Source organism: Lycorma delicatula, chromosome 1 (genome assembly GCF_047948215.1).
Source record: "Lycorma delicatula isolate Av1 chromosome 1, ASM4794821v1, whole genome shotgun sequence".
Taxonomy (NCBI): Eukaryota; Metazoa; Arthropoda; class Insecta; order Hemiptera; family Fulgoridae; genus Lycorma; species Lycorma delicatula.
Window position 1 is genome coordinate 262112212 of NC_134455.1, and position 18108 is coordinate 262130319.

Here is an 18108-nt window from a genome sequence, read left to right on the forward strand (position 1 = left end):
GCACGTTTCAAATACCCTAAGGTTTACAGTTAAAGAAAACGTCTATTAAAACATGTTGCTAAAGAATGCTGCAATAACTGAAGAGTAAAATACTTGTTATACTGATAATATTATTTAATACAACTTGTCAAATAACATGAATTAAGGCGTATTACCTTAAAATAGAAATTGAGAAAACTTGTAATCATCGGTCATTTTTTCTACAAAAACAAATTGAAAAACTAATTTTTGCAACTTTATGAAAAAAAACATTTAACACTTTACAGATGGATAACTTTTCGTCAAGATTAAAATAAAAAATAAGGGCTTGGTCTCCTACCTTGCTAAAAATTCGCCCGTTACACTAAATAAATACAATAATCTAAAATACATACCAACACCTAGCTTGTCCTTTTCTTTAACAGCAATCCAAGAAGATGTCATGTTTCACTACTACAAGAAAAAAATTAACATACAATCATATAAAAAAAAAAAATTAAATTAAATAACTACTGCAATTAACACCTTAATCACACTACTGCAGCCATTTCTGTTTATGACACACAGGTTATCAAACAGTTTGAAAACAAAATTTCCCATTACATTTGTTAAAATGAATTAAAAATGCCCTCTGATGTCAGTACAGTTTTTGTAACAAAAGAAATTCACATTTAACAATAATACATATTGGAAACTTATATAAACCAACTTATATAAAACAAGTACTAAAAATTCCAAATAGTTTTTTTTGGAATATATACACCTGTAGAAAAAAATTTGACAATTGTAAAGTCGACAACCATTTTCATTCCTTGCGATCTAGATAGAAGGTCCCAGAACTTCTGATGGCGTTCGGTTATTTAGTTATTTTTCTGTTATGAAGTTGTTGGCGAATTAAATGTTATTTACTGTAATTTTCTGATAAGTTTATATCCGTAGGTAAACTAAATAAGTCAGGTAAGCTTTTGTTAATTTTAATATCTACAGTTTATGTTTTTCGTACTTTAGTTCGTTTTGATATTGTAAACAAAGTACACTATTTTCATGAAATGCATTCATTAATGTTATTGAATTTTATATGGAGAAACTCGTAGTAAAAATCAGTTTATTTATTTCACTGGGTTTTGGCCTGTTACACGCATTATTATACAAAAAAACCTATCTGAAGATTAATTAAGCCTCTTATTCAAGTAGACATTTACAGTATACATTTGAGTAAATGTATAGTAGTATATGATATATAGATCAGTTTTTCCTTTGTAACTGGAACATAATACATTATTTTATACAAAATGGTCTGATAAAAAATAAAATATCATTTAATAGTTTTTGGAAGAAGTGAATAGTTTGCCTGGCTTCAACTGCAACTGATAGGCACTTAGGTCATTTGTTGCACAGGCTCCGGACAGGAAGCATCCCCCGAGTTGGTTCATACATAGCCCTTGATACCAAGAATGCACTGGTTATTCATGTTCTACCAACCTCAGCATGCAGAACTGGTCAGTAAGTCATTTCAAAGACCCATAACATATATACTTTTATGAACATAATATTATCAGATTGTGTAGTGTAATTTAAAAATAAACATTTTGGTAGTTTTGAAATGAAAAAAAAAATATGCTGATCTCTGTGGCATTGCGGCAATGTCTAAGCCCTTCATACAGCATCCTGGGTTCAAATTCCAGCCATGCATGGCATTTCTCATGCTACAAAATTGCATTTCAAATATTCCCATGTACAAGTTTAAACTTTAGTGGTGAGTTAGTTGAAATAAAGGAAAAATCAAAACTAAATTTCCTGTTCAATTCATGTGAAGTCCTGTATTATGTGATAAAGTGTTTAATGCATATTCTTGGGTAATATTCAAATCTTGCAATAACATGTTAACCATTGTAGATCATCCATAGTGGGTTTGGATTTGTTGAGTAGATAACAAAGCTACACATATCCTTATGGTTATATTTTTTCAATAATGTTTATAGTACACTGTTGGAAGGAAAAAAGAACAAAATTTTAAAATGCACTGCATGTGAATTACAACCAGTGAATCATAGATTTTTATAATTGGAGCATTGTATTATATGTAAAAAATTAATTAAAATGTAAAATTTTAATTAGTGTTACTAGTTAAATTGAACTGTTTGGAAGTGTTAAAGAACTTTGTAATTGTGAAAGAGAAAATATTTACTTAATGAACCTGTGACAAAACTATTTCAAACTCAAGTGACTGAGATAATTCTAACTAAAAAAATGTATAGTGTATCAGAAATGTGTAGAGTACATAACGGATAACAATGTCTTATTTTGACAGCTACGTTTTCAAATTTTTGTTGTTTTTTTTGCTATCTCTAAATGCAGTTTTTACATATTGCATGGTGGTTGCAATGATTGCAGATGACGATTTTGTTTCCAAAATGAACAAAGAAAATTCTAAGCTGCAAAATAGTTCTAAATAAATGACATTTTTTTGGCAGATAATGAAACTTTGTCATCAGTGCCGACATTTTTTTTCATAATTAATCCTGAGTAATTACTTGATCAACTTCAGTTCCTTTCATACTTTAGTATACCATAGTAGATATGCTTAGGAACTGTAAAACTCAAGATCTAAATGTTAGAAGGCAGGTTTGGACAGCGGTTGTCCTATGCAAGGTCAAAATTTCCGCTGCATTAGTCAATTAGCAATTGCTTTTGTAAGTTATGGTGATTTGTACAGATTCTAATCTGTTCTGTGGAAAAAGAGGTTAGAGTTAAAGTTAAGAGTTTTGTGGAGAGAAGTAAGGAGAAAGAGAGAGAGAGAGAGCGTGAGATAGTGAGTGAGTAAAGGTTTTTGTTGCTCACTAATCGCTAAATAAGACTGGTCAAAATTGCCCAAGCTATTACTAGTAGTACCTTTCTCCATATTTTGTTTGTATATATATTTAAAATAATCATTTTGTTTTATTTATAAATTCTGCCTTAGTAACTTGTTTTCAGTACACTTTGAATTATTCATTTGGTGGTATGGCATTGTATTGTTTGACCTATCCTGCCATATCTCTCTCTTTCTGATGAAACTGCCAAGCTACACGTGCCAACTAGTATATATATGAAATAATTATCTCTATAAAAAAGATGTTACTTTAGAAATGAAAAGTCTCTTATTAAAAAATAAATCAATATTAGAGTTAAAATTTTATATGTAAATGTAACGATACTGAATTCACACAATGTGCAGGCTCCATAAGACAGTAAACCCTATCTACCCTGTAGGGTAATTTTCTTTTCTCACATTTTCCTTATCTTGCTTCAGTTCTGATGCTTGGAATATGAAGAGACAGTTCATTCTTGGTAGTGAAGGGCTAACTGCTGACAAACTGTAGGACTCCTTAAAAAAAAAACTTTATCATTCAAAACAGAATAGACTGATGCAAAAAGAAAGGTCAATCATTTTGTTACAGCTAGGTTTCAATTTAAAGAGGTTGGGTTGTTTGTATTTTAATCAGTTTTCAGAAATCAGTAGTGTGTAAATTATGCTCCATATTTTTGGAAATTATAACACTAAACATTGTATATTTTTTATTATTTTTAGGTTGATGTAATTACATTTTTTTAACAATAAATTAAGTAATTAATACTTTTTGCTTAATATGACTGCTTAATATTATTTAATGACATAATTTTAGGCAATATGTTAATGTAACTTATTATAATTAATTTTATTAGTAAGATAATTATTTAGTTAGTAATTCTAGTATAACATAAATCATTGTACTATGTTCAACATTGTTCATCTCCAGGTGATAAAATGGAATCTTTCATCTGGTATCCCACTAGGAAATATTGAAAAATTGTAGAAGTTGACCAGTTGTAGGAAAGGACCCATGTGTTTGTTTCTGCGTTTATCTTTTCTATTTAAAATACCTTATATTTTACTTAGCAGCATTAGTAGAGGTTTCAGCAAAACTGTGATTTACTTTATACAAATGTACCAAATTCTAAATTTAGGATTGTTTATCACTATTTTTGTAGGCCATCACTGACTTCTACTAATAAATTATTAAAAGAATGCTTTTGATTGCACATTTTCCTTAATTTTCTTACTGCTGCTTCCTTACTTAATATCTGAAAGTTCTTAATCCTCTTTTTTCTATTCATCTCCTTGTTTCCATTTTTCTCTTTATGCCCTTCACTGAAGACAATTTCTGTGTGGAGAATGAGTCCCAACCAAGATGCCCTTTTTTAGTTATCATCTTCATCAAATTCTATTACTTTCCCATTTGCTTTAATACATTACTTTCTAATTTGTTCATCATTCCATTCTTCTGTAAAACTACTTTTCAAAACCATTCCAATCTTATCTTATCTGTTGATAAATTACATTCATATTCACATTACACCCCACAGAAAGTCTTTCGTTCAAGTAGGATTCTTACTGTCAGAAATTCACCATTTTAAAAGCTATTTTCCTATAGAATTTCTGTCTTCATACAGCTTCTATTTCAAGTCACCAAACTTCACTAATACTTAAATAACTTACTTATTTTGGAATTTTTACTTCAAGTGATATACTAATTAATTACTTAAAGTATTGATTAATACTTCAAGTGATGAGCACAGATTAACTGTTGTTATCAACAACAGATAACAAACATGTTATCTGTGCTCATCACTTTTATTTTTTCTGTGTTATCTTAATCTGAATTCTTTTTTCATTCATAATACTCTCAATCATGAACTGCAATTTCTTCTGTGATTTTTCCAATACTGATTGGATATCTGTAAACTTATTAATTCATTTTCATCCCATTATGACACCTTTGCTTTTTCTAATGCTTTTCTGGGTAATTTTTATGTTGAAATGTGTTAGTGACACAAAACATCCTTGTCTTTCCATTTTCAATGCCCATCTCTTTTCCTCAATCAAAATTACCATTTTGAATCTGTTGTAAAGTTCTGTTATTAATTTCTGGACTTCCTTTCCATAACTGTGTCTTTTAAGTACCAACATACTTAGTACTGTATTTTTTTTTTTTTTTATTCATCACAGTTTTCTGATATATGTTGTTTTATTTAGTTATTATTTTAAATTAAATTTTATAATAAGCTGAAAAAAGTGAAGGTATATTCCTATGGAAAATACGTTATTGGAAATTAAAAGAACTAGTTAAGGAATGGACTATACATCTTGCCTGAGAGTATGTGACAGAAAAGTAACACTAAGCATTTGGAAAAAAACGAGTAAACAAATTGAGTATTGCCCTCAAAACATCAATCACAACAGAGAAAAACCATGAATTGAACTTAGTTTTTAGAAAGTAGAGAGGTTCTATTTCTTTGTTTTAATCAGCAAAGTAAAAAAAAAAATCCCAGCAAACTGATATAGAAAGAATATATCCTTTTCAGTTATGAATTAAAAAAGATGACTATAATTAGTGGGTGGTTGGATAGATGGTAGAAGAGAGATACGGCATCTGATATCTAAATATCAAAAGCATAAAAATATTCATAACTCTACAACCATTATTCTATTCAAGAAATAATTAGAAGGATTGGTGAAACCTGCACATTTATAAAATGCTGCTCTTCAAGATGCTTTTGCATAAAAGAGAACTGGCAGTTTTTGTCACTAAGGAAGCAAAGAAGGCAGATAATTTTAACTTTTAGATAAGTCAGCTAAGTCCCAGAGCATTTAAAAATGTATCACCTCTGCACTATTTGGAAATTACACAAACCAGAAAAGAGGTTGAATAAACATCAGTACTTTCATAGAGTGGTTTTTAATTGAATTTGCACTGCAAATAGAAAAACTTAATAAGAAAAATGAGTTTCTTCTGAGGCCACTTTAATTCTGGATGATTACCTTTGCATCTGGACAAAAAAAATTACAATCTGGTGACATTTATGTTCTATTTCCTACACCAACCATCAAAAGTTTAATACAATCAGTCCAAATGTTTAGGAGGATTTGAAGAAGAAATACTGATGTTGCCTGCTGCAGTTTCTTATTCAAGCATTAGAATGAAAAGTAAGTCCTGAAAAGTTTAATTATATTGACAGTGGATGTTGATCTTTCTGGGTTTAAAAATTTTAGAATGAGCTGAAAGACAGTTGTAAAATTGTAGACAAAACTGTTACTCAGATAAAAGACTCACAACTTAATTGGTCATCTTCTAAGGTGTGAAAATTCTCCAGAAATTGATGGCGACAACTGGATGGCTAAGTGGTTAACGTTTTGAAGTGACAAGTGTGTTTTGGAGATGCTAGAAAAAATATGAATGAAAGTGACAAAGAAGGAGTAGAGACTCAAAGGGAAGAATAGTCAAGTGGAGGGGCAAGGTTTTTAGTAGGTGCACTGTGTGTGTAGAAGGAAGCCAAACTGGAAAATGAGTTGTCTTGTTTAAATGTTGGCAAAATACGAATTCAAAAAACTGATAATATACATTGGGTTTACTACTTGTTTCTTTAATTGCAACTTGTATGTGTTTGAATAATAGAAATGAGATATTGCAGTTCGCAATAACATCATAGAGCTATTTAAAAGTTTCAGTTTTGCCATTTGCTTAAAAAAATTACTATCTAGAGACATTAACATTGTTTTAATCATATGAAAGGTAGCAGTCAAAAATGTTTATGAAGGATCAAGATTTTAGTGAAATAGTGAAGTGGCTGATGATTGTATTGTTACCACATATATGTCTAATTTAATATCGGCGGACGAACACGGTAGCAACTTGGATGTGATCTGCCGCACAGTATGCGTATGCGCTGACACAGGCATCACTCCCGCCGTGCAGATGACCGCGCAGTTCTCCCACCATAGCAGTGCTGCGGCCACCACAAGATTATGAATTGCGAGCCGTCGAAGCCATTTTTTTGGGTAGCCCTGAGAAGGGCTACCATATGGTTATTAATTACAACGAGCTGTCGAAGCCAGTCGACGACAAAACGGCCCTTTTCAGGGCTACCATAAGGTTATTGAGTGCCACGTGCAGTCGAAGCTATTCGGCGACAAGTGGCGCACAATGTCGGGCGAAGAAGACTGGACATAGCCACGTCTCTGCCGACCACTTGTTAGCCGACAGAGCCTACACACAAGGCGCCCAACAACATTGACTACCTGGTTGCGAGCGTCCGTACAGAATTCCCCCCCCCCCCTCCCTGTTAATCGCAGTCTTTAGCGGTCTACCACATGAGAACCCAAAACTGTTCCTCTCTCGGTATACAAACTCAGCTACAAAAACAGAGAGTGCCTGTTGAGCAATGGGCCGAGTACGTCGAACGGCAGCTGAAAGGAGAGGCTCTGTTCTGCGCCAAGTAATACAAAGACCTACAACTCGATTAGTTCGAGTTCATCGACCGATTTCGGCATCTATATAACCGCCCGCAGACTACTGCCAAGCTCTGGTCTCAATTTTACGGAAAAACGCAAGGAGCTAATGAACCGGCGGAGCTTTTCTTGTTGCAGAAGAGGAAACTCATTCACCGACTAGCTCCCAGTAGTGAAGTTATCTTCCTACCAATATTATTGAGCAGCTCAGACCCCAGATTCGACTTTCGCTGCGAGCGGCATCCATCCATGATATTGACCTGCTGCTTCGGGCCATCATCATTGAAGCAGACAAACAGGAGATCCAAGCTACAATGTTAAAGAGTACTCAGGAAAAACGCGTTAGTTCTGGACGGAGCTCGCTGGACAGAGTAGGTAAGCTTCAACTGGTTATTTCCGTGGCTAGAACAATGACAAGGAACTCGACGTAGAAGCAACTTGGCTGTGTGATGTCGTGACTGCCCGGAGCGCCATTTCCACAGGGACTGCCCAATAAGGAAGTCGTAGCAGAAAAACGAGTTAGGGTCCCGGCTGTGGAGCCAACCGGGACCCTCAATCAACCAGGCTCAGACATCCCTAGAATCACTGTCGAAATAGCAGGACGACTCACGAAAGCGGCCATAAATTCTGCGGCCAGCTTCAACTTTGGAAGAGCTGAGCTGTTACCGTGGCAAGTCAATTCCAACACAGACATCAAGATAGATCTAGCAGTGAATTCTATTTCCTGCCGTACGATCTTCTGAGTGGTGCAAATAGAGCTTCTCTGCGGCGACACGACAATTCCTAAAACGCTTCTGCTAGTTTCGGGACTTTGGGAAGAAATCATCTAGAGGCACGACTGGCTGAAGGAGCAACAAGCCGTGTTGGATTACAGTCTTGGCTGCCTCCATCTGGGTAGGGAAACCCGCAAAACGGTTTTTTGGCACGATCGACCCGAACCTGTGGCATCGAAACTGGACTGGTCGGCAGTGAAAAGTACAGCACCCCCTGAGGTAAAGACAAGATTGGAGACGGTGTTGAAGCGGCACCAGGGAGTACTTCCCAGCACTTCCTTGCAACCAACTCGGTCGCAGTACTTGAGATCCGACTTTGGGAAGGAAGCCGGCCGTTTCGCTTACCGATGTACCGGTACAGCGAAGAAAAGAAACATACTATAAGAGAACAAGAAGGGCTCTTCACGTTTTGTGTAAACTTCCTGCGCCTAAACGACATCACGGAAGATGTGGACTCACCACTGCCACTGATCTATGAGACTATTAAAGACTTGGGAAGCGCCCGCGTCTTCTCAGCAGTCGACGTTAAAAGTGGCTATTGGCAGATACAACTGGAGAAAGCCAAACGTTTCACAGTCTTTTCAGTTCCAGATGGCGGCCGATACAAATTCCGAATCATGCCGTTCGGCTTGAAAAATGCACCTAGTACATTTCAGCTTCTAATGCAGGAAGTTCTCACTGGCCTCCTCCGCCAGTGGTGCCTGGTCTACCTTGACGACAATATTGTTTATAAAAGTAGCAGGGAAGAACAGTTACGCCACCTAGACTTGGTTCTTGATCGCCTACAACTTCACCACCTGACGTGCTCTTTGGGGAAATGTCAATTTGGCCGAGACGAGGAGTCATTTTTGGGCCATGCAATCACACCTACGGGCAATATTCCGTAGCAGCAACACTTACGTGCCATCATCGAACACAAGACTCCTGGGTCAAGAAAGGAGCTGCAGAAGTTTCTCGGTACCTGTAATTGGCTGCGAGAAAATATATCTCAAGATTCTCAGAGTTTTCCACGCCGCTGACTGACCTGCTACGAGGAAAACACTGGAAATGGACAGACACCGCGCAGCAAGCCTTCGATGCTGTTCGACAGGCCTTCAGCAGACCGTTGAAGTTATCTCGGCAAGATACAAAGCTTCCTACAGACTTGCAAACCGACGCCAGCCAGCTAGGGCTGGGAGCCGTGCTTTACCAGCAAGCCGAGAACGGAGAGCAAAAAGCCATCTCGTACGCCAGCACGAAGCTTTCAGGCGCAGAGAAGAAATATCACTTCAGTGAGCTCGAATGTCTCGCCCTAGTGTGGGAAATCAATCGCTATCGACTGTACCTCGAAGATTGAACTTTCATCTTCAGAACGGACAACAGGGCTTTGACATGGCTAAGGCCACCGGGCAGAAAACAAAATATGCTCACTGGACCTTATTGATGGAAAGTTTCAAGTTTACATTAGAGCAGTATCCTGGCTGGGAAATTAACTACCAGATTTGCTATCAAGGTAACCGGCAGAAGAGGAAAATCCCAAATGGTGCGGGATGAAGATAGACTACACCCGACTGAACGCGGCCAAGAAGAGAGAGCGGTTACACCCCGACTGCAAGAAGTCGCCATTTCCCATTTCTAACAGGTGCAGGAAGCACAAAAAGCCGATCCAAAGTGCCAACAATTACGCCAGGATCCAAATCTGGACCCAGGCACCCACCTCAGAGTGGACAAAGACTGCATCGTAAAGACAGCAGGACGCAGCACTAGGGCAGGACCCCAACCAGTGGGAGTGTACGTCCCACCCGGCAATCGTTTGGCTGTCAAACGACATTTCCACCACGCTCCAGAAGCCGGTCATCCAGGAGCAGAAGAGACCTGGCGGGCGATCCACCAATTCTGCGTTTGGCCGGGCCTTATGAAGGACGTTCGGCAGTATATACGGGAGTGCCACACATGCGCCCGCTACAAACGAGTGCCAAACCCTCCACCAGACAATCAGCGACCGTCGAGGCCTACAGCTTGTTGGAAGCATGTCGCATTTGACTTAATCGGTCCATACCCAGAAACGAAACGAGGCAACAGGTTCCTAGTGGTGACGACTGAGCTGTTTTCACGCTGGTAGAGACTAGGCTCGTTTTTCGAACTGTCATGGATACCATCTTCAGCTGTTTGGAGGAGGAAGTGTTTTGCCGCTGGGGTTATCCTGTGGCCCGCCGTGCAGATGACCATGCAGTTTTTCCACCATAGCGGCACTGTGCCACCACAAGGTTATGAATTACGAGCCGTCGAAGCCATTTGACGACAACAGCCCTTCTCAGGGCTACCATAAGTTTATTAATTACAACGAGCTGTCGAAGCCAATTGGTGACAATATATACATATAAAACCATTTAATAAATAATAATCATATTGTAATTAATTTGAGAAAATAATTTAGGAATAATCAAAAGAGTAAGTATTGAACATAAAAATGGTAATAAAGAATTAGAAATTTTAGAAAAATTTATATATATATACGTAAATTCAGCCTTATAAATCTGCAAACATAATTTGATGGGGAACATTCTTATTAAGATGATTGAAGTTGTTATAAAAGTTATTTAAATTATTTAAGTACAAAGATAAGATATTAATAAATTAAGAGTTAGTGTGATACTTTTTCATTCCCATGACTGAACAAATATTTGTTCTGAATTCTAACATTTTTTTAAAAATGTTTTTATTTTTTTTATCAATAAACAATTTCTATAAAATAAAAGTAAAAACCTGTAATTTAATGTATAAATGTAAAAATGAAGAATTATTAAAAAAAATCCCTGAAGATGGGCTTAGGCCCATAAACATTTTGAACATGAAAAAGTAAAGGTAAGAGTATTCTCTAATTCTGTACTTTGCGAAGGCTGAAAAATTATTATATGTATATAAAGCATTTTGAAGTAATGGAAGGAAGTAGCATCAGAAGCTGGAATAACAGATGAAGTTGCCATAATTCTCTTCTCATTTATCTGAAAATGTGTTAACACATTGTTCTAAAAATGTTGTTTATGGATCACAAGTGGCACTGACAGATATTCTTCTTACTTTGTCTAATGGAGATAAAAAATGTCTATTCATATCCAAGAAAACAAGGTATGGTGCTGTTTGACCCTAGACAAAATTTAAGTCATCTGAATAGAAATTATAATATTTTTGGACATAAAATAAATTTAATGCTTTTTACATTTTATGCTGCTAGTAGCATTTTTTGAATTTTCATTATACTCTAAAGAGAAAGTAAATAGAAATATGAAAATACGGAAGTATATTATTTCCTTGGAAATTATTTTTTCTGCTTATAAAGTATTACATTTATATTTTTTTAAAATTAAATATTGTTAACAGAATGGGTGTGGATTTTGATGTACTTGAATTCTGCCGTAAACTTCGAACTTCTAACAAACCACCATATACTTGCCCTGTAGTTGAATGTGGGAAGTCTTATAAAAGTATGTGTGGCTTGCAATATCATCTGGTCAATTTTGATCACAATGCTCCCCAAACACTTCGTACACCTGCTGCTCCAGTTGCTGTTTCACCGAAAAAGTGTAAGTTCATGTTATTTATTATTTCTGGTAATTAGATTTATTGTTATTTTTGACAGTTACTTGTCCTTTTTTTGGCATGGTTAAGAAGTTTTGGTTGGCAACTTTTAAGAAGTTTTACTATCTCCAGTCAGTTATATTATTTAAAGCAGTAGTCAAGTTGGTAGGCTATGTATTTCTTACTTTATCTGCTGGAGTAGTGATTGTAAAGAAAATATTGTTGTGATAGAAATAATCATCATTGGTTTTTTATTGTTTGTGCAATTTTTTATAACAACTTATTTATATGTTTTTTTAAAACAATATATTTAATATATTTAAAAATATATTATATTTAAGAATACTGAAATATTCTGGGCTTATTTATTTGGCTATAAGGGAGTGTAGAAGATGGAAACAGAGATAGAGAGACTACCATATGTAAAAAAAAGGTAATTGAGGGAGGGAAAGTAGTAAAAGTGTTTAGGATAAAATTTAGTGCCAAATAGCAAGAAACCAAATTAGTATCCAACCAACCACTTGTTTGATTATAGAAAATAATTATTGTTGTCAAAATATTGTTTTGACCATTCTAAGTGATATTATTAACTTTAATTACTTTATGTTGAAATCTTTCATCAATAATTCTTTTTAAGTTGGAGGAAGGGAAATCTCTACCTGACACTGCCTGCCCGTGTGATCAGTTGTGTCAGGTTCTTGCCTCCTTTACAGGAAGATCGGACCTGCCATAAACATAACACAGTATGCAGTGGGTATCTCAGAATATCTTTTGGAAATAGATAGTAAGGAAGTGAGAGAGTCCCTCTGGTATCAATGGTACACAAACATCTACGTCCAGACGCAGACGGATGATATCTATTCCCGCAGACTATCTACCAAACTTACTCCTCCACTTTCTTTCCTCCAATAATGCTTCTCACCATTTTGTAGACAGCATGCCTTCTTAGTGCTTGCAAGCATGACAATAACTATATTGTTTGCATCTATAGGACCCATAACTGCCACACATCACACCATTTAATCTGTCATATATTGCAAACGAAAATGACATGCATGGGCAAAAGTTGTCTTCATTGTGCCCCCTAGCATATATGTACGACCTATCGTATATGCACACATATTTATTCACATACGAAGCAACCATTACCAGACAGGAACTGAATCGGCCAATAATCAACTCGCCGAAATCCTATAGTTGAACCCTGCATTTGGAAGGCGATACACTCCAGTTTTTTCGCTTTCCAGCCACGGTCAACAACTTTATCTTATCCAGAGCCAGTTTCAGCCCTTTATCAGTCAGCCAGTTTCTCACCAACCCAATGCCTTCACTGCTCCTGGCCATCACATTCTGCTTAGTCCTGTTTACTACAACCAGAACCAAGTTATCAGCAAAGGCAACTGGTGCAACACCCTCAGGACCTTGTTGTTAACTATATTCCACAATGGAGAGTCTGAGTGTAGATCTCCTGCTGTACATCCTGATCAACCATAAATGTGGTCTCACCAGTGGTGCTAAATGTGATGATAGGCCCCTGGTAAGATAGGACTGTAGCATTTTTCTTAAATAGGTGTCAACCCCCCTTTTCAGCAGAAACTTCGAGATTGACGACCACAACAGACTGTTGAAAGCATTCCTTATGTCAAAGAAAATGAGTGTCAGTGTTCCTTCACCTCAACACAACTAATGCACTATCAACCATGCTCATGATTGTTAACAGCATCTTTCACTGAGATGCCTGTCTGAAAGCCATACTGATGACTTAAACCACCACATCTAACTCAAGCCGCACCATGAGCATCATCTTGAACAGCTTGGCAAAGTTATTAATTAAAACACAGCTTATAATCTAATCTTCCGATGTTTACATTTTAACCATGATGGAGTTGAATGCATCTTAACTCCTTAAAAAGGGGGCCGCAATGCAAAAGTCGTTGTGTGGCTTTTGCTAGTAAAAGTTGTCTTAAAGAATTTCATGATTAAAAAAATTAAATTTGTGATGAAATGTTGTGTTTTTGATGTGGTACATTTAAACAGAATAACTATAGAAAAAATAATAAAAATAGTTACTTGTGAAAGTTCATAAAATCTTGAAAAAATACTGTTTATTGATATTTTGATATTTTATAGTAGTAGTTTAAATGATATAAAAATGTACTTTATCTGTTCACCAGATATCCATTCAAACTATTTTATCATTCTTAGTAATGTTTTACTGAAAATAATTTCCAAATTAAATAATATTTTTCCTTTCGTTTATTTAGTCAGATGTTTCTCAATAATGATTACTGTGCTCTGCCTTATATTTCTGTAGAATAATAATGATGAAGATCATTGTGGGTGCTGTCATTATTAAAGTCAGTCAGTCAGTTCATTACTGTCCACTACATTCCTGATTGCCTTTTCTAAAAACTAAACATTAATTCTTGCCAACTTTTTTTTTTCCGCATTTTATATAAATACCTCCAAATGCACCAAAATTTTGCCCAACTTTCTTTAACTACCTTATTAATATCAAGGATAACATTGAACATTTTTCTAAATGTTTTGGGAATGTAAATAGCAAATTTTTTTAACTTCTTAAAATCCTAAATTCTTTGCATGAAAGTGTTGAATCCTTGCTAAAGAAAAAAAAAATTATAGTTTTTGTCGCTAAGTCTGTTACTCTTATACTTTATTGACAAATGGGAAATGGATTGGTCATCTTTATTGTTTGTATTGCACAGTAATTGATTAAATAAGAAAATAACAAGTATCAGATCCAGTCATGAGTCCAGTTTTATGACCTCACTGATGACAAGTAACTTCAGTTACAGGTTTCATCATTCATTTTATGTACTATAGTAAGTGGTATGACATGAACATATAAAAACTACATCAGTTTATTTAGACTATATTTTGATCTTTGTATAAATTTATATTTGTTCAGTTTAATAGGAATATGCTCATATTTCTTTCATAAATGTTTATTTTCCAAACATTAAAAAACCAATCATTAATTTATTAAAGCATGTGACAGTGTTTTGTTGTCTAATTGTACGTTTTTATTTTTATTAACATTATAATGAGGAAAATTTGTTTTTATTGAAATTTTTGAAGGGAATAAAGTATTGTGATAAGCAAACCCTGTTTTCCTGTGAATGCTGTAAATATGTGTGGTCATATAATATTATTGTACATTAGGTTTACCACAGCAGTGACCTTGTATTGCCATCTGCATGTTTAATTATTTGGGAATTGTTAATCAAATTTTTTTTTTTATTAATTTGTTGAATTATTAATTTTTAAAATTAGAAATTTTACAAATTTTAATTTTATTACCTTACACTTATACATATTAATTTAAAAATTTGTGAAATTTTTAATTAATATGTACGAGGTCTGTTTAGCTGTGTAAGCACAGTATTATGGATGGTATCATACCAGTATTAAATAATATTTTCCTATGTTATGAAATAAAAATGCTTGCCAAAAAGAGGTGGACCTCAGCATATTCTCACTGTTCAGCTAACAGCAGTTGTAAGTCTTGACATTAATGTGTTCTGCTTTTGGTGCTTCATTCTGTAGAAAAACATATTTAAAAAAAGTTAAACAGATTGAAAACAAAAGTTGATGAGCAAAAACTTTGCTTTTAAAATGCACAATTTGAAATTATTTGATAAAATTGTGTAGATCTAATTTTAATGTGAATGGTAATGAATTGAAAAAAATATGTAGTTTGTGATGTTATCAGCAAGTTATTATTATTATAGCTCATCGCAAAAAAGGCCGACACTCTCATTTTTCACGTTCACAACCGGCTCAGCAACCAGATGTTTTCTCATCTCCTGCACGTGAGGGGTTAACTTACGCAGAAGCACAAAAATTTGTTGAGTTTGAGTTAAATGGAAAAGTGAAACGAATCAGTATACATCAGATTATACCAATACTTGCCCATAAGAAAGAAGAAAGTGATGGATCAAAACCTGTTTCAGTAAGTTAATTTCATTTATTATATAAACACATGCACAAAAAACTACATTAACTTTAGTAAACATTTCTTAAAACTTCACAATTAAAAACTGTATTTACATTCAAGATTTATAAAGCCCACATACAGTTCTGGGATTTTTTAGATGTAAACCCAGGGGTTGTCAAGAGATAACTAGGTTTTCAAGAGTTTAATTTTATTGGTATTATTAAGTGAGTATTTTGTTTACCTGAAAATAGTTTAATTAGCTTTGTTGGATTATTTTTAACAGTTACATTTTTATGACAAACTTTATAGTCTGTTAGTCTCTTTTTTATTCTCATTCTGAAAGATATATTTGTGTAGGGCAAGGCAATCAAATATACCAGAACTTATAGCATTTTTCAAAAGCAGACATACAAATTAAGAAAGCTATTGTGCAAGCAAATCTGCTAGTATCAAACATGGATTTAGGGATTAGAGAAAGATTCTTAAAAATATATATGGGATATATAGTGCTGAACTTTATGATCAAAAAACAAATTGTATGAAGGGGATGTATAAACTAGAGATTCACTATTAAATTGTATGAAGGGGATGTATAAACTAGAGATTCACTATTACAGAGAATGTTTTAGATGAGTTTGTAGAGTTTGAAATGAAGAGTTTAAAATTGGTAAATGAAATTTAGGGCAGAATCTTCTGAAATAGGACTAAAGGACGAGGTAAATTAATTTTATTTTAAAAGGAACTATAAAGAGTAAAAATTTTACAGACAGAGAATAGAACATATTCTTAAATTTATAGGAATTCCTGATGTTAAAAGCTAATTCCTTTGATCATTTAATGGCCTTACTTCAGAACCAAAGAAAAGAAGGGTTGGAGAAAACATTGAACAAAAAGTGCACATTGACCTTCTTATGGCAACAAAGTTTATACCTACCAGTTGGAAGAGTACTTTGTAAATTGATTTTTGATTATATATATATATATTCTTTCAAGAATCATCAACAGGATCAGTTCACAACTCAAGATAAAACCAGGAGAATACCAGGAACATTTCAGACCCCTGGAGGACCTGTCCAGACCAGATTATGAGTGTCAAGCTAATAATGGATTGCAACAGGAAAAGAATCAGACATGGTGATAACATTTGTAGATTTCAGGAAAGGTTGTTATGACTTCATCCTCAGAGAATCCCTATTAAAAATTCTAAGACATCTCAGACTGCATACCAAATTAATAAACATGATAAAACTGATCTTCACAATCACTTAAGTCAAATGTAAAATTCAGAGACAAGCTCTCAGAATCATTTGAGATCAAGATATGACTGCACCAAGGCGATGGGTTCTCACCGCTATTATTTAACTGCGCTCTAGAAATGGTAGTGAAGAAATGGCTCAAAAATGCCCCACAAAAGTAAAAATAGGACAAAAAATTATAACAATCTGTTTTGGTTACGATGACGACTTGGCACTGCTGACAAACGACATTGATGAAGTTAATTCACAGATAGTAGAACTTCAAAACATTGCAAATAAAATTGGCCTCAAAATATCATTCGAAAAGACAGAAATTATACCCCAAAAACCAACAAGATTAAAAGAAGTAAATATAAATTGTAATAAAATCAAAATAGTAACCTTATTTAATTATCTCAGAGAAATAATAACAAACATCCTAAATGAAAAAAACCTCAATCCAAAATAAGAAGAAACTAACTAGCTAAAGCTCAGAAATTAACCTGGTACACTTACCATAAAATATGCCTATCAGTAAATGCAAAAATAAGACTGTACAACACAGTTATAAAACCAGAAGCTACTTATGCAGCAGAAACACTCTTCCACCTGAACGAACAAGAATTGAAAGAACCTGCATCAATAAAAAGTACCAGAAAGACTGGCAGTGATGGATTGTGCCCAACAAGGTCATGTACAGAGAGTTAGAAACCATCTTTGATACCATGTATAAGAGGAGACTAGGATTCTTTAGATGTATCGTGAGAATGCAAGATTCAAGACTTCTTAAATAGCTAGTACAGTACAATCTCGACTTGAAAAACACCAAGACAGGATGAAGACGGATTAGAGAAATAAGAGAGGATCTGAAGGAAACTGGCCTTATACCAGAAGACACCACAGATAAGATAAATTAAACCAGAAATTCAAGAACAAAAAAAAACATTTTCAACACTAGAAAGGGCACAAAGATCAAAACGTATGAAAAATACTGGGAGGACGTCAAGGCCCAAACAGTCCCATTGAAGAGACTTGGATAATAGACTGACTGAAGTAAACCTACGTGGTCATAAAAGATGATGATGGTAATAATGATAAGAATAATAATAATAAGATGTATATATCCTAAATGCTTGGTACAGAATATATGGGACAAACTAAAAAAAAAATTAAAATAATGGAGCTATTTGCTCATAAATTTAAAGAACCAGAGAAATGATGTGGAGCTGTCGTTTTGTGAAAGTTTTCAGTCATAAAAGCCTTAAACAGTTATCCCCCTTCTTTAAATTTTGTCCA

General features: G+C 34.6%; 2 protein-coding genes across 4 annotated transcripts in view; one reads left to right on the plus strand and one right to left on the minus strand.

Moving 5' to 3' along the window:
• mbc (dedicator of cytokinesis protein myoblast city) overlaps positions 1–518 on the minus strand; it is a 220438-nt gene extending 219920 nt beyond the window's left edge. The window contains exon 1 of the mRNA XM_075376562.1: positions 375–518. Coding sequence (XP_075232677.1) covers positions 375–423 — 49 coding nt within the window. The 5' untranslated portion in view covers positions 424–518. The remainder of the gene's footprint in view (positions 1–374) is intronic.
• A 260-nt stretch (positions 519–778) lies between these two features.
• Br140 (bromodomain-containing protein 140) overlaps positions 779–18108 on the plus strand; it is a 139672-nt gene continuing 122342 nt past the window's right edge. For all 3 annotated transcript variants that reach the window (XM_075376577.1, XM_075376594.1, XM_075376586.1), the window contains exons 1-3: positions 779–936; positions 11422–11624; positions 15372–15592. In XM_075376577.1, the coding sequence (XP_075232692.1) occupies positions 11423–11624; positions 15372–15592 (423 nt within the window). In that variant the 5' untranslated portion in view covers positions 779–936; position 11422. The remainder of the gene's footprint in view (positions 937–11421; positions 11625–15371; positions 15593–18108) is intronic.